Source organism: Ahaetulla prasina, chromosome 4 (assembly GCF_028640845.1).
Source record: "Ahaetulla prasina isolate Xishuangbanna chromosome 4, ASM2864084v1, whole genome shotgun sequence".
NCBI classification, from domain to species: domain Eukaryota; kingdom Metazoa; phylum Chordata; class Lepidosauria; order Squamata; family Colubridae; genus Ahaetulla; species Ahaetulla prasina.
This window is the reverse complement of record NC_080542.1, coordinates 85,007,148-85,032,799: the sequence shown is the minus strand read 5'-3', so window position 1 is coordinate 85,032,799 and position 25,652 is coordinate 85,007,148. Positions and strand designations below refer to the sequence as shown.

At 35.8% G+C, this 25,652-nt stretch overlaps 1 protein-coding gene across 3 annotated transcripts in view; it reads left to right on the top strand.

The window, feature by feature from the left end:
- Positions 1–25,652, top strand: part of SACM1L (SAC1 like phosphatidylinositide phosphatase) — a 57,564-nt gene that overhangs the window by 23,420 nt on the left and 8,492 nt on the right. For 2 of the 3 annotated variants that reach the window (XM_058181660.1, XM_058181659.1), the window contains exons 2-16: positions 7,104–7,201; positions 8,637–8,711; positions 13,026–13,153; positions 14,420–14,569; positions 15,196–15,255; positions 17,323–17,356; positions 18,170–18,271; positions 19,157–19,242; positions 19,391–19,477; positions 21,712–21,780; positions 21,863–21,942; positions 23,020–23,118; positions 25,010–25,148; positions 25,384–25,453; positions 25,543–25,615. In XM_058181660.1, coding sequence (XP_058037643.1) covers positions 7,104–7,201; positions 8,637–8,711; positions 13,026–13,153; positions 14,420–14,569; positions 15,196–15,255; positions 17,323–17,356; positions 18,170–18,271; positions 19,157–19,242; positions 19,391–19,477; positions 21,712–21,780; positions 21,863–21,942; positions 23,020–23,118; positions 25,010–25,148; positions 25,384–25,453; positions 25,543–25,615 — 1,350 coding nt within the window. The other variant, XM_058181661.1, reaches the window with a different exon arrangement.

Sequence of the window (25,652 nt, the reverse complement as noted above, 5' to 3'; positions counted from 1 at the left end):
AAGAATTTTGGTTATGTAATAGAATTTGAGAAATGGCAACAACTATGGGAAAGGAATTTTTTTTTCTTTAATAATTTTTTTATTGATTTTTTATTCCCTACACACACACACATAGGTTATGAACAGAATATTGGCCATATCATATCTTATTTCCATGCTCATTTATATAAACCACATCTTCTTTCATACTAATATGTATTCTCTTTTATTATTTTTTAGCTAATTCAATTTTTATCCTAATATATTCAAACACATTCGGGGTTGTCTTTCTTCCATATCATCTTTTCCGTTTTATAGCAATCTTTCTTCTCTTTCTTATTTCTCTCCCTCCCTTCTTTTATCCTTACTACTTTCTTCTCTCCTCTCCTACTCCTTCTCTACTTGTATCTTCCTTTCCATCTCCTTTCTCTAATTTTTATTCTTTTGATTTTCCCCCTAAATCTTTCCCCATTTCCTCTTCTCTTTTTTTTGAGAAATACTTTCCCCTATGTATTCTTAGTCTGTCACTGTCAATCCCAGTATAATCATCTATTTTTTTTACTCTTTTAATTTTCTTCCTCAATCTTTTCCCATTTCCTTCTTTTCTTTTCTTTTTTGAAATATACTTCCCCCTATCCATTTCTATTCTATCACTGTCAATCCCAATATAGTCATCTATGTTTTTATCTTCAATTATTTCCTTTTCAGCATTGTATCCTTGTTCCTCTTGCTTCTCCTTCGTAATTTCTTCATCCTTTTTTTAAGCTACTCCTCCGCTTCTTATTTCTCTTAAATGATTCTCGCACCATTTGAAGCATCTCCCTTAATTCCTCATACTCATCCTCCCAGCTCTCCATATTCTCAATTTAAGGAGAAAGGATTTTTAAATGTATTATTTTAACTTATATATAGTTCAGATTCAAGTCCATATAATGTCTCTTTTTTTCTTCTTTTTTATTTCCAAATAATGTCCAGTTCAAATGTTTCTTTCAGCTGTTCCAATTTAAATATTTGTTCTTTGCACTCCTTTTTTGAAGTCGCTGCAGCTGTTTAAACAAACACTCCTCCAGTCAATTCCCACAGAAGTCTAAGCAATGCAATATTTTCTTTCCTCCAGCAGACGTCTCTCTCTAATTCACAAATCCCAGGCAAGAAAATGTTACTTAATAATCCACAAAGATAATTACTTCCCCTTCCTCAAGCAAGCCCTTTTGTTTGTAAAAGATGTTTTTCCTCAATTTTCTTTTCCTTTTATTATATTTCTTCCAGGTCCAATTTTAAATCCAGATGGAAAGTTATTTCTTTTAGGGCTTGCAAATACTAACATACAGTGGCGGTCATGTACAGAAGCAAAAAACTATTGGGTTAGAATACATTCATGGTTAGAGGAAATGTTACATAAACCTATAGAATTAAAACCAGAGGTTTTTTTAATTGGGTATTTTGCCAGAGAGATATAGCAAAGAAAGTATGTATTTAATTATACATATAATAACAGCAGCATGAATTGTATTTGTGCAAAACTGGAAGACAGAGAAAATCCTGTCAGAAGGTGAAGTAATAAAGATTTTAGACTGTGCGGAAATGAATAGATTAAGGATAAAAGGTAGGATAGGAATTGGTGTATTTTAAGACATGGGAAAGGTTCTATGTATGGTTAGAAAAGAGATATAAATAAAAGATGATAGATAAAAGATTTAGAATAATAGAAAGTTAAATGAGGGAAATGACAAAAAAAAAAAAAAAGAAATAGAAACCCAGATGATGCCAGAGTGAATGGAAAAGGGGATGGAGGGGAGAAAGAAGATTATAAATATAAATGTACAATTATGAAATGACAGATTGAGTAAAATGGAAAAGAAATTGAAAAGAAAGTATATATTATTAGAAAATCAGAGTTGCTCAGATACCAAATAAAGGAAATATTGCACAACAAACAAGAAAGGAAGGAGAGAGGAGGACAGGGTGAGATAGAGGAGGAGAGGGAGAGAGAGGGATGGAAGAAAGAAAGGAGAAGGACAGGAAGAAAGGGTAGGGGACAAGAGTAGGAGAGAAGATGAGAAAGGGGGAAAAGGGGAGGGGTGGGGGAGAGGAAGGGGAAGTACGAAAGAGGAAGGAGAGGAGGAAGAAAGTAGGAGAGGAGAAAGGAGAAGAAGGTTTGTTGTGAAAAGAGGGAAAAGAAAGGGTAGAAGAATAATCCCAATTGTAATTAAAACGTCTTATTTTTTATGCTTTCTATAGAAAAAGTATGTATATATATATGATTATGGATAAGAAAATGTACATTTACAATATGTGTATAAGAAATAAAAATTAAAAAAAAAACTTTAAAAAAAAAAGAAAAGCAACAGAAAACTAAAAAATAAATAAAAATATTTTGCCAGTCCTTTGAGACCCACAGCCTGATGACAAAGCCATGTTAATAACCTATCTGGGCCTATTTAATATCAGGCTTGTCCAGTCTGAAGCCCACAGGCTGCACGTGGTCTTGGACATCTAATGCGGTCATAAAACATGTGATTTATTTACATTAATTATATTATATATTTTATATGTGCCCCAAGACAATTCCTCTTCATTCAGCGCAGCCTAGGCAAGCCAGAAGGTTGGACATTTTAGACTGATGAAAGTACTTGATCATATTTTGGGTGTCAAATCAAGATCTGTATTATCTTTAGAAGATTGTAATATGTTATATCTCATAAAAATAATAATTTGGATTGCAACAGTTTTGATGGCATTATGCTAGGGTTTCATTTGAATTCAATATTTGTGTGAAAACATCTAATTGTCCTGAATAACTAGAATAAACTGCTTTGACAATAGTTTTAATATACAATACACGTTATCTATCTTTTCTATTTGGGAAGCATAACCTATAAAACTATTGCAATTAGTTTCTAATGGTAATATGGAAAAATGAAAAACTTAATATACAAAATAGGATTCAGTCTTACATGTTTATTATTACTGAATTTGTGTCTTTGGTTTTTGGTTAGGGGAGTGATAAGTACTCAAGAACATTAATATTATAAATTAATTATATTAATTCACTTTGCAAATAATTAAAATCCCTCAAGGCCACTGAAATCCTGGTTCTAATGTAGGATGAGACAACTTGGCTGCTTTTTTTTATAATCTCTGAGTTGTGTCCTTGTTTACAACTGTCATATATCCAGAGCAGGGGTGAAATCTAAAAATTTTCCCTACCGGTTCTGTGGGCATGGCTTAATTGGTGGGCATGGCTTTGTGGTCAGGTGACTGGGTGGGCATGGCCAATAGCAATAAATAATAAAAATAATAAACAAAATACACAAAACAATAAGAGGCACCAAAAACCAACTTTCACACTTTACACACACAACACAACACAACTGACTCACACACAAAGTAAAAGCAGCTGCACCTCATCCAAAATGGCCCCAGCAACAAGCAGGAGCCTCACACAGCCACAAAAAGCTCAAAAACCAACTTTCACACTTTACACACACACACCACAATACAATACAACTGACTCACACACAAAGTAAAAGCAGCTGCACCTCACCCAAAATGGCCCCTGCAACAAGCAGGAACCTCACACAGCCACAAAAAGCTCAAAAACCAACTTTCATATTTTACGCACACAACACAACACAGCTGACACACACACACACACAAACACACAAAATGCCACATACAGCTTTGTGAGATTTTGTGTGTTTGTGTAGTTAGAGGGAAACACTACAGAAAGACACCAAATCTTAGAAACTGCACAAATATTTTATTTTTTTATTTTATTTTATTTTATTTCATTTTATTTTTAGATAAAAGCAGCTAAATTTAAAACTTCTTTAACTTTAAATTGCTTTCTAAAAAAAACTCCTTAAAAAAACCCCAATTAACTATTTTTTAAAGCCTCCCCCCCTTACTTACCCAATTGAAGGCAGGCAGATTGAGTTGCTCACCAATGAGATGGATTGCAGGCAGGCAAATTCAGTTGCTAGCTGATGCAACTGATTGCAGCAGCTGAAGCAAGGCTTGGCGAGCCCAAAAGAAGTAGCAAGTAGGCAAGTGGGGACCGGGCGATTGGGTGAGCATGGGCGGGGGGATGGGGCAGGAATTTTTGCTACCAGTTCTCCGAACTACCTCCCTCCATCACTACCAGATCGTCTGATCCGGTCTGAACTGGGAGCATTTCACCCCTGATCCAGAGCTAAATCTGATTCGCATTAGACTTCAAAATTTTCCTTCATCTTGTTGCTTCATTATCCTATTTAGCAGAAAGAACAAAATGAAGCAACTTATTTGCCAGGTTGACTGTTGATCATGATTAGACTACTATAGTAGGATACAGAAGACAAATCTTTAAATCCTCATTCAGTAGTAAAGCTCACTGAGTGACTTTATGTTAGTGATTTCTTGCATTCTTATAAGGTTTTTGTAAAAATAAAAAAGGGTGGGTCAAAGTTCAGTTGGTGACATGTCAATCAGTATGCTGCCTTCAACATCTGAACGAGATGGAAGATTAATATAAGAAATTATGGGAAACCTAGATTTAGGAAATAGTTTTACCATTGAGGAACTTTCTGAGGAATTTTCATAATTTCTCAGTCTAGTGGTCAATAAAATGAGAACCCAGATTGTTGAGGCAATATGCTGACTCTGTAAACCCCTTAGAGAGGGCTGTAAAGCACTATGACGCGGTGTATAAGTCTAAGTGCTATTGCTACTGCTAGTTTGAAGCTCTTGGGATTTCCTGGTAATTTCCCACCCCAGTATTTTGAGATTAACCTTGATTAGGTAGATTCTGCCACTTACTGCAACTTCTTTGCTATGCTTTCTGATTATGTTTGTATTACTTTTTTCTGCAAGACAGAGCAAATGGGATTTCTCCCCATGTTTTATCTTTTCAGCAGTATCCTTGTAAATTAAAATGAAAATTAATCTGACTGAAATTCACAAAGGGGGCTCCATCTGTATTGTCCAGTATAGAACTGCTATTTTCTGGATTCTTAATGTGTGACAGCCAGTATTTGTGTTGTTTGTTTTAAAAAAAAGATACTAAGCATTGTTGAAAAAATAAGCTCATTACTACAGTCAAGTTTGGCATAATGAAGCTGAAAGGATTCTTCTATGATATTTAATGCAATACAATATTTAGGTATCATTATAGAGCACCTAAAAAGTGAGTCCATAATATCTTTCCATTTAATTGGGCAGGAGAGGAAAGAAAACGTCTTTTGGAGAATATGGAAATCCCAGAAGATTGTTAATTCTTCAAAGTGGTGTGCCTCTGCAGCATACCACTACTTCTTATCACTTCAGATAGGTTCTGTGCCTTTTAAATGTTTCCAGAAATAGCCTGGGATATTGTGCTATTTAAATGTTGCCAGAAATATTCAGATATATATGATATCATTCCAAATAAGGTAATGCTACATATAGACCTTATTCATGAATATTATTAGATTTGTATGTAGGAAGTTCAATTTGAATGAAAGTTCTGACATGCTGCTGTCCATAATAATTGTAGTAGATGGAGAAAGAGAAAAGAGTGCTACACCATAAATTTTACTGAGGTACTGAAATTTTTAGGTTTGCCACTTTGTATTAATTTTAGACTGAAGAGTAGCTATTGATGCTTTAAATCAAGCACAGACAATTTTGTTCCAATTTTTGTGCCCATTCTGCTTAAACATTAACTTCATAGAGAAGTGAATTCCACTAATTTTTGACTAACATCATGGAGAGAGGGAGAATAGCAGGATTCATAGGAAAGGAAAATTCTAAGAGAAGGTGTCCTCTTTCATTGACGCTGTTCAGTTCTGAGTTTTATCTCACATTTATTCAATCTGTGGTTACAGAAAGAAAGATTAAAGGATAAGAAAAACCATATTGTGTTATTGTTTAAAAGCCTACTAAAAGAAAAGGAAAAGAGAGTAAGCAATTAGGATATTTTATCCAGGGCAGAATATTTCTCTTCCTAGAACAGAATTTGGCTTTTGATTTCAAAGGTAGCAGAGCAGAATTTAGTCTTGGCCAGAGATGTAAGATTATCATGATCAGCCAGCTATAGTTGAATATAGAAAGATCTGTATGTCCCAAGAAATCGACTGAAAAAGGAATGAAGCACCTGTTCATAATATCTATGTGGAAAAGTCAGTTTAATAAAAAGCATATAATAAAATTCAAGGATTCATTTGTCAGAAAGTTTGGAAGCTCAAATCTCTGCAGCAAAAAAGTGGCTATTTCCTAACTTACATGTCTGGCTAATGGCCAGATATCTGGTGATACTCTTTGTAATCAGTTATGAGTGTATTAGTCTTCTGTTAGCATAATGGATTCAGATTTGTGAAGTTCTCTTATGTATCTTCATGTATTTTTAAACTTTGATTTTTTCCGTATTCACTCAATACTTGAAACTGAATATTTTAGTTATTTTACTGACAATAAAGTATATTTTAATGCTTTATTTTTTATGCTAAGTAAAATACAGTCAGTTGTTTTCATTGGAGCAGAAATCCCTCTTTTTAACTGTCTGGATCATGCCATTTTCAATGAACATAAAAATGAAAATCCATTATGGTAGTTGTTTTTATGGCAAAGAAAAAGGTGTGTAATTTAAATTATTTAATCTGATTTGCCCCTGACCAATGAATGAATAAACAAATACAGACCTATTTAAACATTTCTACCTATCATTTTTTACATTTTATTTTTTGCTACTTATTCTATATCATGACTAAAACTATATTGGTAAATTGGAAATGTATTAGAGAGAAGAAGGAAAGACAAACTAAAGAATTGAGTAATCAAGTAGATGGAGCAAAAATTTATGGCAGCAGAATTAATAGACTCCAATAGAACAGTTTAAATGACAAAATAGATGCAGCATAATAACAAAACTTTTGAATTTCATACTTTCAATACTTTGACATAAACACTTGAGGATCAAATACTAAATGATCCTGAACTTTTTAAAAATGGGTAATATCATGTAATCATTGTTTGCTTTTACTAGCTTGTAAAATGGAAATATAACATTCCAAAGATTGCTAGTATTAGACCTTATGAGAGTATATTCTTCAGAATATTAAAATTCTGCTGCTTGTCTGTGATCTTATATATTTCTTGTATCTTAGACACATAACACCAGAGAAATTTTATGTGGAAGCTTGCGATGATGGAGCAGATGATGTACTTACCATTGACAGAGTGTCCACAGAAATTACTCTTACAGGTATCTTTTAATTTTCTAATGCAACATTCTTATTTGTAGAAAAAATTTCTAAAACATCAGTGTAATGTTAATATTATACTAATATTAATAGCATTCCTTGTTCATTTTCATTCACAATAACATATTTCCCCCCCCCAATTCTTAGTTACTTATTTTCATTTACCTACACAATGTGAAAATGCAAATTTCATCAAAATTGTAAAAGCTAATGTACTACTACAGATTAAGTACTGCAGGTAATATTTAAGGCAGGAAGAAGTAATATACAGGGCTTGTGCATATCAGGAGGGAAAGGACTCCTTTGCAGAGTTAGCTACATGTGGATCTGCTAGGCACATTTTACTGAAAAAAGGATATGAGATGTGTGTTTTATTGTATTGGTTTTGAGCCTTCAGCTGTGTTTTTGCTTTCCACAGAGATTCAGCTAGAAATCCCTGAAATAATAATGACCCAGGCCTGAATAACAAGTCCAGACTTCTATGAAAAGGACTATTTAATTAGTTTAATTACTAGCAGAAAATTCTGGCAGCTACATAACCCATGTTGTATATAGAAGTTGGATTTAGATAATTCTAATTTACATTCTTTAATATTGGCATTTTAATTATCTTATTTATTCCCCTGGTTGTTTTCTGCTTTCAGTTAGTGCCTCCAGGGTAATTATCTTATATAATTCAATAAAACAGTCTTATCCAGCCACACACAATCTTTCACAGAGAAGACGTGAGTTTTGATCTGGATGTTTCATACTAAATATAGACTCATTTAAATCAGGGATGTTAATAATTATTAATTTAATTTCCACAGGTTTCTTTGAGTCCACTGTAAGTATGTCAAAGTCTGATTATGTTGTTGTACTAATATCAGTTGGGGGATGCGGTGGCTCAGTGGCTAAGATGCTGAGCTTGTCAATCAGAAGGTTAGCAGTTCAGCAGTTCCAATCCCTAGTGCTGCGTAACAGAGTAAGCTCCCATTACTTATCCCAGCTTCTGCCAATCTAGCAGTTAAAAATGCAAGTAGAAAAATAGGGACCACTTTGGTGGGAAGGTAACAGTGCTCCGTGTTCCTTCTGCGTCAAGTCATGCTGGCCACATGACCATGAAGACGTCTTTTGACAGCGCTGGTTCTTCGGCTTAGAAACGGAGATGAGCACCACCCCTAGAGCTGGAAATGACTAGCACGCATGTGCGGGGGAACCTTTACCTTGCTAATATCAGTTATTATTAAATGAAGTGTTGATTTTGAAATTTTAACTTGGAATTTGAAAGTAAATAAAAATATATGATATGTATATGACATGTTAAAACACTTGGTACTCCTTTTTATTTTTAAAGCTCAATTTTTATAAAATGATAATTATTACATACATAGTGTAATTTAAACAGTGTTCTTGCAATATTTCATATGACAGTTCATGCTGTTTTTTCTTTTGCAGTTAAAAAAGATGTTCCACCTTCAGCTATTACCAGGCAAATATATGGTATTTTGGGAACAATCCGTCTAGTGGCAGGTATGAGGCTTTCAGAAGAAATGAAATAAAATTACAACCAGAAAACCAAAAACTTATTATTTTACCTTATTAAAGTCATCCTCCTCCCAATCCAGCAAAGGTCAGGTCTTATTTACAGAGGTTATGAGGGGGGAAGAGCAAAAAGAAGAAGACTTACTTGCAGAGCCCATTATTTAAAGTAAGTTTTTTATAAGTCCTTTTCCGTGTTTGTGTTTTCTCCTGACGGTAATTCTAATTTATGTCTCCTTTTAAGTTTTCTTTTCAAGACTTTTTTTGTTTTTGCTCCTGGTCTTTGTTTCTGCATCCTTGGGTGGTTTCTGCATCCTTAGGTGGTTTTAAAAAAAGAAAAAAATTAAAATATACTCCCACAGCATCAACAAGTGCTGATAAGTTTTGGAACTCATAATTTAAAATCTAAATCCTATGTAATCCTAAATCTAAAAATCTAAAATTATTGCTTCTAATAATTATATCTATATTATAATTATAATTATAATAACTAATTTATAGATGTTATTAAAGAAAAATAAACTATTTTACAGCCATATAAAAGTAACTGTTACAGAAGGATAAGGAGCTCACTAAAAAGGCTGTTACACGGCAGCCATCTTCCCCATGTAATTCAATTTTACTACTTTAATAGTAGTAGACCCTCTTATGAAAGTCATGTTGCATGTAATCAGTACTGTAGGTTAAGTTACAGCAATATAGCTTGTTATACACATAGGGGAATACTTTATTTGCTGACTTCTGAATTGCTAAACAGATTAAAACAGGGTTGTGCAATTTTTATATCTCTGAATATCATGCTATAAGCAAGGTAGACTCATATCAGAAAGATAAAAGTGGACATTAATTTTAACATTACAAATAAAAGGTCACTGTTTGAAAAAATGCTTTTGAACAGGAGTCCTCAAACTACAGCCTGTGGGCCAAATATGGCCCGCTGAAGCAATTAATCCAGCCCACGCAGGACCATGAGGCTTCCCTGCTTACATCACCCCACTTGCCCGCCAGCCTTTGGCTGAGCACAGGCTTTACTTTCATAGGCAGCCACAGTAAGCAGAGTGGTGCAAGCCTGTGGGCTGCAACTGGAAGGTAAGGCCAACAGTAGGGGAGGAAAATCAACTCCTGGCCCACTGTGCTAGGCCGAAGGGGCATCTTGGGGGGGTGGGGGCTGGGCTGGGCTGGGCTGGGCAGTGGTTCAGCTTACCCCGCTGGCTGCAACTTCTGATCCCTGCCTGCTCTTCCCATGGTTGGTGACAGAAAGAAAGGTGAGCAGCTGCCGCTCGCCACCCCAGCCCACATCTGGCCCCTGCCAGGAATCACCGCAGCTGTTGGGCCTCACTTGCCATGGCTACCAGCAGCCAGGGAGCACAAGCCTGCACTGTCTGCATCGGTCCTCCACCAGCTGACTCCCCCCCCCCGGCCGACGGCCTTCAGTCAAGCGCAGACCTTAGTTTCGCAGGCAACTGCAGTGAACAGAATGGTGCAAGCCCCATGGGCTGGAACTGGAAGGTAAGGCCAACACTGGGGAAGGAAAAATCCACTCTGGTCCCGCTGCACTAAGCCAAAGGGCCACCTCACAGGGGGCTATGTACAGTGAGCCTCAGCCACCTTTCGGGCCTGCCTCTTGGCCTCCAGGCGCCTGTTACATGTTTGCCTTCCCCTCTGCCTTGGGTCCCGCATCCAGCCCACAACTGGGTGACATGTCGCCCAGTGCAGCAGAGCTCTTCCCTGAGGGCCGCCTTCTCATCCATGTGTCGGTTGGACTGCCTTTTCTTCCAATTCTAGCTATGGCTTGGCACTCGCAGCCACAGCAACCCTGAACTCCAGTTCCCCTTGCTCCAACCAGCAGCTTCTGCTCATATCAAGAAATTGGCAGCCGGGCAGTAGGAGGCCAAGGATGGGTGCAAGGTGACGTGCCGCTTCCAGGCCTGTTTTGGCAGGGACTGGAGAGCCGTACTGGGATGGCTTGCCCAAAAAAACTATGGCAGAGCCTTGCAGGTTTTATCTGCCAGCTGGCCTCCAGGTAATGCCCCTCCTCCTCCTCCTTTCCACTTCCCATTTCTGCAGTGTCCTGTTTTTCCAAACACCTGGGCCGGGCAGCAATTCCCAGGGAGGCGCCCCGATCAAAGGAGGCTCAGACTGTATCCTGCAGTTTGACCAACACATAAATTGTTCCCACCCCTTTTGAAATGGCCACCTGGCGCTTCCCTCGGGGAGGCAGAGTCAGTGTGCAGCTCTTCCAAGAATTGGGGGAGGGGAGGCAGACGCTCCAGTGGACGAGAGTGGCTTTGGTTGCTCATTCTGCTGTGACCCTGAACGACTAGCCTTGGCTGCAGCTCATGGGCATTCTGCTGGGAGAATCAAAGTGGTTAAGTGCTGCCTTCTGCTGGACCTGCGTCCCTGGGCTCCAGGTGGAAGGACACCATTTTGATTCCCTGGGTTGGAGTGGCGAGGAGGCAATGGCATGAAAGGAAGCTGCAAAAGACCCAGCTGCTGGAGCCTGCAAAAAAATCACCATCTTTGGTGCCACCGGCATAATGGGCCTGGCCACCCTGGTGCAAGCCCTGGAGGTGGGTGAGGCAGGGCAGGTGGCATTGGCCTGAGGGGAAGAACAAGTGGGGGACCCATGAAGGGGCTGCGAAAGGATGCGGCTGCTTTCCTGGAGAAAGCGGCTCAGCTGCTGACAATTGGGGGGAGGTGAGTACCGAAAGAACAGCTCCTTGCACTATGGCTGCTGCAATGAATATGAGAAGCCCAGCCAATATTTTGAGCACGGTTAACATCTCTAGCCCAATGAGCTTAGGCCACCCTGTTACTATAACCAACCCTTTGTCCGTGACTTCTCCATTAACACTCATCACACCTCTCAATTTACCAACTCCAGTTACTGCTCCAATGAACATTGCACATCCAGTCACTATCACCTCACCAATGAATCTCCCAACACCTATGACATTAGTTGGCCCTTTAAATATAGACATGAGACCTGTGGAAAGCATGCTTTTCCTTCCCCAGGCATTGCCAACCTCTCCCCTCTGGTAAAAAAAAAAAAGCAAAAGCTTCATGCAATATTTAAAAGAAGAATAGAAAAGGGGGCTGCTGTGTATTGTTTAATGGACTGCTAAATTGGCAAAATAGACTGGTAAATTGGCCACGCCCATGCAGTCACATGATGACCTAGCCAGGCCCACCCAGTCGATCCAGCCCTCCTACAGTCTGAGGGACCATAAATTGGCCCCCTGTTTAAAATGTTTGAGGAACGCTGATAAAGAGGAAGAGAAAGGCACTAAACATATTTCCTTTGGGAGAAAAGAAGAGGAGGTGTAGCAGAGTTTGAAAATTGTCCAGTGAGGAAGGTTAAGGAGAAAAGATTGAGGAATCAGTTTTCAGATTAACAGAGTTGGAAGGACCTTGTAGGTCATCTAGTCCAACCTCTCTGCCCAAGCAGGAGACTCTACACCATTTCTGACAAATGGCAGTCCAATCTCTTCTTGAAAGTCTCAATCAGAATGATATGGTGGCACTAGCCAAATTTAGGAGGAGATGCAGGGTTTTCCTAAGTATCTTGTAACCTGTATCAGGCTATAGACCCTAAATTGTATGTCCATTGATAAAAATGTATAGCTGGAATATTTTTTTTTCCATTGAGGGCTTTAGAAATCTGGAATATTAGCAATTCAGTAGGACCTCAGTTTGTAAATATATATTTGGCGTAGGAAATCCTTGGGGTAAAAGAAAATTAAAGTATAGTTTTTAATACAGGTAGTCCTCGACTTATAATCACAATTTAGGCCAAAATTTCTGTTGTTAAGCGGGGCATTTGTTAAGTGAGTTTTGCCCCATTTTTCACCCTTTCTTGTCACAGTTGTTAAGTGAATCCCCACTTCACATTAAATTAGTAACAAAATTGTTAAGTGAATCTGGCTTCCCTATTGACTCAGAAGGTCAATATGACCACAAGATATTGAAACCATCATAAATATGAATCAGTTACCAAAGATCTGAATTTTGATCACATGGCCAAGGAGATACTGCAAGGGTCATAAGTGTGAAAAATGGTCAGTGCTGTGGTAACTTTGAATGCTCAGCAAATGAATTGTAAATTAAGGACTACCTGTAATGTGTCTGCTTCATGGAAGGGGGGATGGGGTTGATGTAACAAATATGGTAATAGTATGAATAATGTGGAGAAATAAGGGAAGAAATGAGTTTTATTCCCTCTGTCCATTCTTCTCTCTCTTTTTCTTTTACAAAAAAGACAAAAGAATAGTCACTGGAGCTGACCCATATTTTGTTACTTTACAGGCACATACCTTATTGTAATAACAAGAAAGAGAAAAGTAGGTGAATTTTTCAATCATGTAGTCTGGAAAGCAATTGATTTTGACATCCTCTCTTACAAAAAGACAATGCTACATTTAACTGATATTCAGGTATGAGTTAGTATGTTTTGAATGTTTCAGAAATTTCCTGTGGACATGTAAAACAAATGAAAATATTTAATCCCTTAAATCTATAAGAACATGACTGCTGATAAATTGAAGATATAATTTCTCTGAAATTCAGCAGCTAATCCATTAATTGGGTGTCAAAGGGCCTCACAAGAGCAGACTTTTCGAATGCCATTTGAAATGCTTTATAGACTAAAATTCTGTGCTATAAATAGGAATTTTCATCAAAATATTTTTAAATATGTGTAATTTGTGTGATTTTTGGATCATGAACAATTTCAAAGCTATTCCAAAATGACTGTTTTGTAGTTTTAACTGATATGGCTTTTTTACTTTACTTTACTTTTACTTTAGCATTATACAAGATAGCTCTGATCAGAACTAAACCCAAAATTTCTGTTGCTGAACGACACAGTTGTTAACGACACAGAGTTTTGCCCCATTTTATGACCTTTGTTGCCATAGTTATTAAATGAATCACTGTTGTTAAATTAGTAACATGGTTGTTAAGAGAATCTGCGTTCGCTATTGATTTTGCTTGCATAGAAGATGATCAGATGATCTAGGAATACTGCAACTATCATAAATATGAATCAGTTGCAAGCATCTAAATTTTGATCACATGACCATGGGGATGCTGTATGGTTATAAGTGTGAAAAATGATCACAACTCACTTTTTTCCGTGCTGTTGTAACTTCGAACGGTCACTAAATAAATGGATGTAAGTCGAAGACTACCTGTATTTTTTAATTTAGATTTTTAGCATGATTACTTTTAAATTTAGCATATTAACATGCCAATTTGTGAATGTCTATGTATGAGGGAAAGGCTAGAAACTAGGAGACTAGGAGTTCTAGACCCACCTTAGTCATGAAAGCCAGCTAGATAATCAAGCCAGTCACTCTGTCTCAGCCCAACCCACCTAACAGAATTGTTGTTGAGTGAAAATTTGGGAAGAGCGAGTATTAGGTATGTTCGCTACCTTCAATTATTTATGAAAATAATAAAGAAGTATATGGTCTGGTATGATTATATTTTTAGTTTTTCTGATGTTATGCATTTCTTTAATGACCTTCATTATAAATGGAGCTGAATTATATTGTAATGTGGAAATGCTGTATTTCTGCCTGCCCCAAAAAAGAAAAACTTTCGAAGATTTTCTGCTAAAATGTTTCATCAAATTTTATGAACTCTTAGTAGCAAAAGGGACAAGAATAAATAAATAACAATTCTTTTTCATTTATCAGTTACAAGATAATAAAGCCTTCTTAGCAATGATTAGTCATATATTGAGTGTGGATGGATTTTATTTTTCTACAACATATGACTTGACACACACCTTGCAACGATTGGCCAATACCAGTCCAGAGTTTCAAGAAATGAGTTTGTTAGAGAGGGTAAGAATATTTCTTTCAACATTTTTAGAAAAACAAGACATTATATACAGAGAAAAAGTGTGTGTGTGTATTTGTGTGTGTGTGTGTGTGTGTGATAAATAGATTCTCTTTGTTTTTAAACTGCCAGTGAGATAGTTTTAATTTTTAATATCATAGTGACCAATGTATAATGTTTCAACAAAGCCTGATGGTTTTTAAATTGTCTGTTCAATATTTCTGTAAATTCACTGTTTGTTTGTTACTGCCTATTCTTGTGCATTTTTTAAAGGTATATTTCTGGAAAAAATGGATTAGTTTCTTATTTAGTCATCCTTGGAGATCAACTGAAATCTTACGTCATTTTTCCACTAATAAAACTGCTTCTAGTAGTGGGATTGGAAAGAACAGTCATGGTGTCTTCCCAGAAACCTATATACTTCCTTCAGATCTGCTCCATAATATTTAGAAGGCAATCTGAAGCATTTGGAATGGGAAGCTGTAGGAAGAAGAAAAAAGTCCACTCCCTGACACGGTTTTATCATACATTAAATCCTGATTTGCTTTGTTTCTGGTAGCTTTCTATAATTCTGCTCTGAAATCTAAATCTAGTCCAAACTTGGTTTTTAATTGTGTCTCTGTTTTTACAGGCAGACCCACGGTTTGTATGGAATGGACACCTTCTTAGAGAACTTGCTGCACAACCTGAGGTAGTTCATTCTGCTAGCCATAATCTCCAAAATGTTAATTTGTGTCTTTATAGCTTTCTGTTAATCCTCTTCTAATGTAGTTGGTTGGCATATCTGATATGTTCCTAGATAATTTGCTGTAGTTATAAAAATTAATAAATTTAATCTTTATTGATAGAAACCAGTTAGCATATGGCTCATAGAAAATTTTCATGAGATTCAAGATCAGAGGAAAAATAGGCTGAAGCAATACAGTGTGCTTATTTATACTAGCTTTATCTATCAATTATGCTTAGTATAAAAGTCATTTTTAAAACTTTGAGGCTAGGGACTCCATGCACCCAAAGTCACTCAGTCTTGGCAGGGTTCAATCGAAGTATATTGTCCTCCAGCCAGGCCCACACAACCTCCAGGCAATGTGGGAGGCCTGGATGGAGGACAATAGAGTTTGACTGAACCCTGCCAAGACCAATGGACTTTGGGTGCATGGAGCCCCAAGAGCAGAGATTTTGACATTTTTAGTTCTGGATGAGGTGGCACTAGCTCAGATAAATCCGGTGCACAACATGGGGATTCTCCTGGGCTTACGACTCCTGTTCAAAGAGCAGAGGATACTCACATCTAAGAGAGGATTTGAACAACTTCAGGTTATAAGCCAGTTGCAGCCTCTCCTGGATCAGGAGTCCCTCTCATCTCATTTCATGTTTGGACTATTGCAATGCATTCTATATGGGGCTACCCTTGAAGAGCATTTGGAAGCTACAGCTCAGTGGTGGGTTTCAATTTTTTTTACCACTGGTTCTGTGGGTGTGGCTTGGAGGGCATGGCATGGGAAGGTTACTGTAAAATCTCCATTCCCTCCCCAATCCAGGGGAAGGTTACTGCAAAATCCCCATTTCCTCCTGATCAGCTTGGACTCAGGAGGCAGAGAATAGATGGGGCGGGGCCTGTCAGAATTTTTACTACCAATTCTCTGAACTGCTCAAAATTTCCGCTAACAGTTCTCGAGAACTGGTCAGAACCTGCTGAAACCCACCTCTGCTACTGCTAGTTCAGAGTGCGGCAGCAGAAACAGTTTTGCGGCCCTAAGGGTGCCCCATATAATACCACTGGTCCATGAGCTGCACTGGCTGCTGGTTTGCTTTTAGGTGCAATTCAAGATATTGGTAATCCTTTTTAAAGCCCTTCATGAAATGGGTCCAGGCTACTTGAGAGACCATCTTATCCCACTGGGATTGGCCCACCACACCCATGCTGGCAGAGGAGGCATGTTGCAGGCCCCATTAGTCAGGATATTCCGGTTGGTAGGGTCTAGTAGAAGAGACTTCTCTGGGATTGCTCCTGACCTATGGAACATCTTGCCCCCGGAGTGAGGTTGGCTCCTACCCTCCTGACCTTCTGCAAGAGCTTGAAGATCTGATTCTGCCATTTGGCTTGGGGCTTCAAAGTGGGGGGGCTTCACATTGGAGTGGTTGCTGGAGTAATAACAAATCCTACCTTCCCCCATGTATTGTATGCCCTCCCTCCCATCTTTTACCTAGGGTTATGTATTGTATTTTTATAGTATTTTATATGTCTAGTTTTATCTTTTTAATATTGTAAACGTCCCATAGTTACCCTTTGGTAAGATAAGTGTCCAATAAATTTAATAAATAAAAAAATAAAATAATAATAAATAAAAATTTATCAGATTTCAGGAAAAGCATCAAATCTGGCCAATTTGCTCTCAGATTTTCATAACAGATTATGTAACGTAAATAACTTAGGCTTTGGAGAAGTTTCTCTTTAAAGCTGTATCTACTAAACTAAATTTCTGAGAGCTATCTGTTCTTCAACAGAGACGAAGTTTCCCTAATCACTCAGAAATAGAATTCTTACCTGTACTCACCTTCAAATTGAAAATGATAAACTCAGTTATTCAGTACTCAGAATTAATTCCCCCTCCACCCCTAGTTCTGGGGTAACTGTAATGGAGAGAATTCATGACCAAAGAGTCATTGGCAAGTGGGTTGCCTCAAAATTGAAAGGAAGGATGGATGGCAGATGAAAATGGGTCAGATTCTTTATGTTAATTTTCCTGTTTTTTAGCTCCATAGATTTGCAGTTCCAGTTATGCATGGTTGTATCCTTTTCCTTGCCTGGCATAGAAACTCAATGTGGGTTCGAGGGATTGCTCTTGGACAAATTCCAGTAAATGATATATAGAGACAATTTGTAGGTGAAAATTCAGAACTAAACATTTTTTGAGTCCTACTTCACAAAATTGCTACTTGAGGAAAATTTGGAAAAAGAGTGCTATGCATGCTCCTTGGATAAGGCAGCATATAAATTAAATAAACATACATGTCTTCACATATTACATATTTGTTTACTTTAAACAGATTATCTTCCTATTATGAGGTCCATCAGTCTTGATCCTTCAGCTGTCAGACTGAGCCTTTTTCATTTTAATGTGATATTTTCGTGTTTTGGACCTATGTTATTGGTTAGGCTTATTTAACATATATATCATTTCTTTGTGGTAAATAGAATCACTTGTTTTGTTAGATGGGTGGATATATAAATTTGAAAAATAAATTAATAAAAATTAAAGGATAATGACTTTACCTGCAGAAATTTAATAAGCAGTTTTCTTTCCTAATCCAATTCTTACTTATTTGGTGAGCTCTTTCTACAGTATGTATTAATTATTTGGAACTAGTAAAAAACACCATGTTTTTTTCTTATTAAATTGAAACTTCTTAGGATATTTTTCTAGTTATACTATGTTGAACATTCTATACTGGAATACAAAAAAATGCTGTTGTGCTCATAATATCCACTATATATTCTTTCTGTCTGTCTGTCTGTCTGTCTGTCTGTCTGTCTGTCTGTCTATCTATCTATCTATTCAATAAGTGTTAACCTGTATTCCTTAATTGCTGTTTTACATCAGTTATTATTATGCATACTAGTTCTATTAATGGTAAATACTTTGACTGGATTCTAATTTCTCGAAGAAGCTGCTTCAGAGCTGGTGTACGCTACTATGTGAGGGGTAAGATTTCTTTATAATTGTTACATGAATATAAGCAAAAATTATACTTTGTGAGTTATTCTCTTAAATTGTTAGTCTTCTAATAAAACTAGGAGAGATTTTGCTGGAGAATTCTTGTAGCACTTTGAATATTTGTATTGATTTATTTTTTATTGGTTAAGGGTAAGTGGCAAACTGTTATAGATTGCTTTTAAAAATGTACACCCACACACAGGCACTCATACACAAAAACATTTATTGCAGGCTTAATTTAAAATGTATTTAAAATGGGATGAAGATTAGATTTGATATGAAAAACTACAGTTTCAGATTTCTTCTTAATCAGGAAGCCTAACATTATTGCTGAGCTCTTTGAAGGATGGGTGGAAAATAAAATATATCAATGAACATCTTTCCTTTATATAAATGGATTTGAGGGAAGGATAAGAAGGATAAGAACATCCATTCATCTGTTGCAAAGAGGCATTCGAGTATATTTAGTGACCTTTATTTTTCTTTGAAACCCCTTCTTTTTCTTTGAAACCCCTTCTGTGGGCCTGCCACAGTTGTCTCATTTCTTTTCTCAGTTTCTTTTCAAAGTGGCATGCCTAGAAGTCAGTTTTACAGTTCTTTGGTTTTTTATTATCATTTTATATGTATAATTGGTAGGAAGTATTTCCCTTTCTGACTACTTAAACCATAAGCTACTTAAAAACATAGTTTGGAAACAACAACTATATCCTATAACAGAAATACATTAGCATTACCATTTTAAAGCATCCAATGATGCACTTTGGTTTTGTTGGATAGGTATTACTATATGAAAGTTGTCACAAAAATGGCCTTCAACTAGATTGGAAAGTAATAAAGGCTTGTTCTATATTTTAAATGCTTCCTGTTTCATAGGTATTGATTCTGAAGGACATGCAGCTAACTTTGTAGAAACGGAACAAATTGTACATTATAATGGAAACAAAGCTTCTTTTGTCCAGGTACTTTTTATTATGCTGGGATGCTTGTCTAGTCTGTCTAATTTAATTCTTGCCTCTAACCTCTTAATACAGGCCTCTTACAATAAATTGATGGGAGTTTCTGCTAATTTTGATGTACGTTTCACTTATTATTATTTTTGTTTTCCAGACACGAGGATCAATTCCCTTTTTCTGGTCACAGAGACCGAATCTCAAATATAAGCCAAAGCCACAGATCAGCAAAACAGTAAACCATGTGTGTTTTTTCTATATCTTTTCCTGTCCTTCTGTAGGAGAGGTGTAATATACAGCATTCCTATACCTATGCAAAGTGCCATAAGTTGGTTGCTTAAACAATATATAATTTCAGGCTGCAATTTCCAACTTTTATATTGCTTACTGTGTCAAATATGAAAAATATCCTGCAAACCAGGAGTTTGCAGTATCAGACCTGCAACAGCATGGCATGCTAGTCTTTCTTGAAGATGATGTTGCAGTTCTCCAAAATTAAATAAATATTACTTTCTTAAAAGATGTTAAAATTTCATGAGATTGCTGGCTCTCATTATGTATGTGTATGCTCATTATGTATGTGTATGTGTACATGTATGGTTTTTTTCTTAATATAAAATGCAAATTTTAAATTACTACATTTTACAAAGTAATACTTATACAGAATTAAACTAGCTATGAAAGGCTACTGATTTACTTAATTCTTTTATATTAAATTTTATATTTCAATACTAGTTTTCTAATATTGTGGCCTTTAGTTCCCTCTTGTATCTAAAAAAATTATTCTATCCAGACTTCTGCAACCTTCAGCATTAAATTTATCTTTTGCTCCCTCTTAATGTTAATGTTAAGGTGGCAGTTAAATACAAGGCAAAAGAAGATAAAGTTCTTCTCATCCAATCATATTCCGCCTTTATCAAAAAGTTTCTTTCCCTCACAAAATGCACTTTATAAATCCAAAAAGAAAAAAAAGGGACTGGCAGAGGAAAAAGAATCTCCAATTCATTAAAGAAAGTTCTACAGCTATTAATTTGCAATTAATTTAAGACAGTCTAAAGGAAAAAAACAGCAAAATGCAAGCTGTTTTATTTCTGCATGAACTAGTCATTCACTTCTCTTTGCTATTTTCTTTAGCAAAATTTCCAAAATGACATTATTCAACAAAAAGTAATTTGCAAATAAAAAGAAAACCTCTTAATCTGATACAAAAAGTAAATGGGCAATTAAGAATGATTAAGACATATCGGGCAAGTTTTTGTATTTGGTTAAAGGAACTGCTATCTATTTTAGCTGAAGAAGCTTTGGAGCTCTGCCTCCCAACTGGGTCTCACCCAAGCAACTTCCTGCTTCAAGTTTAATACTTTTAGGAGAATAACAGCTCTCCAGAGGATCAACAGAGTTGATTCTTGGGCTTTTCCTATCCCAGGAAAGCTCTTCAGACTAAAAGGAAAGAAATTGCCCAAGGCCACAGAGAAAAAACTGGATTGTGAGCTCTCTTGTTGTGGAACAATTCAGACTGATTCAGGTCAATACAGAAAGTCTTCATGATATATATATATTGAAAGGCAATCCACTTCAGGGACCTAATAGTCCCAGAAACGACTGCCTAAAATAATCTTGAATTAAAGTTCAACGAAAGAGCAATATCATATGAAAATTATTGATAACCTTCGTTTAACATTTACAAAATGAGGCTTTGCCTTTCTGACCTTGAAATTAGGGATTCAATAATGCTAAACACTTTTAATATGCCATCTTCTGTCTCTTCAAAGTGTTGTTCATTTTGTGAGGCCCCAAAATAGCAGTTCAATTACTTATAAAGCTATTTACATTGGCTGGCTGAAGTTTCATTTGTGAAACTTCAGCCAGCCAATATTGTTACGTTTTTTGGCTGCCAAAGTTGTTACATTTTTTTGGCTGTAAATGTCTTCTGTTTCCAGTAGTATCTTGCATAAACTGAAGGTTTTTTCCCCGTCTTTTCCAGCAGGACATCTTCCAGTTATGTTGTGCGAACAATTCTTACAAGCTGCAAGTTCCATGAGTTATAATCTTAAAACACCCAGCAGGGTGATTTTAAATCAACAAAATAACCCTGAATCTTGCTCACTTCAGTAAAAGTTTTAAATTTATGTTAGAACTAGGGATTTTTCTCATTGCTCTTCATCCCCATCTCCATCCCCAAGACTTATGACAGATAAATCTGTCACATCAGAGACAAATTTGTGCAGGAATTAAAAGAACAAAAGTTCAGTTAAAGATTTATTTTATAATATAACTGCCTTGAATATACTTTGTCCACCGAGGAATGCTACCATCTCTTATACATGTGAAAAAGATGTACAATTTAATTCAAATGCAATTCAAAATGTATATTGTATTCATCGTAATCTTTGTTATTTTTATGTATCAATTTGTATTTCTGTTCAAAAGAATTTTTCTGTAACAGGTGTTCAATATATGTATTGTTCTATCTTTTAGATGGATGGCTTCCAAAGGCACTTTGATTCACAGATTATTAGCTATGGAAAACAAATGATTGTTAATCTGGTAGGATTTTAATTTAATTCTGCATCCAAGAATTCATGTTGTTGCTGATACTGTATGTAACTGCTTTGTGCTTCCTTTACAGGTTAACCAGAAAGGCTCAGAAAAGCCTCTGGAACAAACTTTCTCAAAAATGGTAACTGGTTTAGGAAATGGAATGATCAAGTATGTATTAATAGAATGTGCTTGCATCATTTTCAATATATTTGATGATTTAGAGCATTTAGTAAAGTATCTGTATAGTCCATAATCTTCTGTGGATGAGAATGCTGACATTCAGAGCTGCACAGATTTCTTTTAAACTTTATTTAATTTTGCAAACAACTTAAGGGGTGATAATATAGTTTGCTTTGGAGAACAAAGGTTTTCCTTCATACTGTGACACAAAAGCAAAAGCTTTTTTTCTTAACATAATGCCAATGCGTGCCCATATCCCTGCAGACTTCATTGTTGCCTAAGGTTTCTTGCCTTGCAGAAACATACTAGAAATAAAATGTAGGATTTTTGCTTTTCAGTATAACTTCCAGTTCATTCCTCCCATTAAAAACATACATTTTATTTCTAATAATGCCATATCCTCTGAACATGTTTTTTAGAAAATAAAAGTGAAAGGAAACTATTGCTTCCTCCTTTGTTTGGAAGTATGCCTACTTAATCAAAAGTGACAGGCAGGTCTCAGGTGAGAAAGTAGTAGAAAACAATGTAAAGTAAATCAGTGTTCTGTGACTGGCAGACCACTATAGACAAGAAAAGAAAGTAAAGCTCATTGGCTGGAAACCGGTCAATGATAGAATAATTACAGCTTGTTTTGTTATACAAAGCAAATGTTATACAGACTTATGCACTAACAGATACGCGCAAACAATATGACAAAAGACAAATTTTATGGACAGCTACAAGATATTTTTCACAGCATTTCTTCATTCATGAAGAGTAAAGAATACAAAATATTATATAATATGAAGGTTGTTTTTAAAAAATTAGGGTTTAATATCATTGTTTCTTGAAGAACATTCCTTGACCTTACCTGTATAAACTTGCTGTCCAGTATAGATTTTCACTGTCCCCAAAATAAAACAAAATTCCAAAAATAATTATATAGATACTGCATTTTAAAAGAGAATCTTACCATTGCTTAGTAGAAATTACCTAGAACATTTATTTTTTATGAGGTTTTTGTCTATATGATTCTTTAAGTACTAGTGAATGCTTTCTTTGTTCACATATTTTTTCTTTGCCCAGATATGTAGCCTTTGATTTTCATAAAGAATGCAGTCATATGAGATGGGATCGACTCCAAATTTTACTGGATCAGCTTGCTGCACCACAAGATGAATATGGGTAATATATGCCACTGAAATACAGTAGGAAAACATATCATTGTGAATAGCTGAAGCTACCTAATAACAGCAGATGCCTTATGTGCCAACCCCCCCCCCTTTGGTAATGTTTAAATATGATGATCTAAGCATACACTTGTATAGGCTGTAATAGAAAACCCATGGCTTATTGTTGACAAGAGTGCACATCCATTTGAATTTGTATAGGATTGTAATCCAAAAAATCCCATTATCTTTCTCACTCTATTTAAGAGTGTCAAGATTTGTCTGCACTTCGGTTGTATAATGTATTGTTTCTTTCAATTAAATGTATAGATAAATTTGGATATATTTGAATTTGCAAAAAGTTATTATTAGAAAGTTAGCTAATTTCATTTTAATTTCTAGAAAATATAAATAGTTTTCCATTAGAAAAATATCTTAATGCTTATTTCCAATTGTTTATAGGTTTGTAAATAGTCCTTGACTTATGACCACAATTTAGCTCAGAATTTATGTTGCTAAGTGAGAAATTTGTTAAGTGAGTTTGGCCCCATTTTATGACTTCTTGCCACGTTTGTAAAGTGAATCAATGCAGTTGTTAAATTAGTAACATAGTTGTTAAGTGAATCGGGTCACCCCATTGACTTTACTTGTCAGAAGATGATCACATGACCCCAGGAAACTGCAACCGTCATAAATATGAACAAATCCTTGGGATTCTCCTTTACAATGAATATTTATATCCTAAAATATGCCCTACATTTTATCAAGCAATTGGAAGTGCTCAAAGACTTGTAATCCCAAAACTTCATTAGTCTAACTAAATTCAGCAATGCTTTTTAAAAAATAAACAAATAGCAAAACATTTATCAAGTTCTTACAGCCAAAAACTTCCAGTCTTTTTGTACGTGAAAAAGACTGAGAGAATCTACTTCATCCACTGAATAATTTCTAAGGAAGAGATCTATAGCATCCTGAAAAACAATCCAGAATATAAATTAAATGCCATGTCACCTTAACCATTTTCTCCCTACACCCCAAAGTACTTCATGATCTTCAGCCCAATCTGTAACAATTTAACAAAGCAGCAGCAGTTCTTATGACCAAAATTGAGCACAAAATTTCTGTTGCTAAGTGAGACATTTGTTAAGTGAGTTTTGCCCCATTTTACAACTTTGTTGCCACAGTTAATAAGTGAATCACTGCAGTTGTTAAGTTAGTAACACAATTGTTAAGTGAATCTTGCATCCCCATTGACGACGTTAAAAGATGATCACAAAACTCTGAGACACTGCAACAATCGTAAATATGAGTCGGTTGCCAAGCTTCTGGATTTTGATCACATGATCATGGGAATACAGCAGTGATTGTATGGAAAACGGTCATAAGTAATTAAATAAACTGTTGTAAATCAAGGATTACCTAGTTGCAAACCTATAACATTTGGAAATAATAATTAGGCCATTTTTCTAATCTTATATAGTATCAAGGAATATATATATAATATATGATATGGTAATATTTATTTATTTATTTATTTATATTTTTATGCCGCCCTTCTCCGAAGACTTAATATGATATAATATCAATAATATAATATAATAATATGATATAATATCAAGGAAGCTCTTGATAAAGACATAGTTGTATATTTAAACTTTATAGTTTATAATTCTATGAGTTTTCTGTAGTTACAAATATAGTTAGGTCTAATTTTTTCTATTGCTGTTAGTAAAATACCTTGGTTATATTTGGCAGACAAAAGATGAAGCCTAGTTGAAATTAACTTTATTAACACAGTGACAATAATCAATATTTCTTTGTTTTGGTTCTGTGGATACATTAGCCAAAATAAGTGTCATTTTGCGAATTCTTGCACAAAATAATAAGCATTTCATTTTTTTATTCAGCTATTTTCTAGTTGATGCAGAAGGGAAGGTAGATATGCAACAGGAAGGAATATTCCGCAGCAACTGCATGGATTGCCTGGACAGGACAAATGTGGTTCAGAGCCTTTTAGCACACCGTTCCCTACAATCACAGCTGCAGGTTAAGATTGCCTTCTGTATAAGGACTTCTTCCTCGTATTTTAAGAATTAAAGAATGTAATAACTCTAATAGCTATTCGGTATATAAGATGTATTTTTCCTGAAAGTGATATATTAGAACATAAAAATATGCCTCTGTGTATGTGTGTTTTCTGAAACATTAATTAGTTCTAATTTCCATGCTTTTAAACTCTTAGCAGAATTTTAGTTAATAATGGTTTCTTTTGTCCTTGTAGAGATTAGGTGTTTTGCATGCTACCCAGAGACTTGAAGAACAAGCAGAATTTGAGAAAATTTATAAAAATGGTGGGTTTCTATCTTGATAAGTAAAACCTTATCCTGTATTCTACTTACTTGCCATCTCTTTTTTATAAAACACTATTCTCTGTTCATAGCATGGGCTGATAACGCAAATGCTTGTGCCAAACAATATGCTGGAACGGGTGCCTTGAAGACAGACTATACCAGGCAAGTTTGAGCCAGCCTTCTTTACTATAAATATATT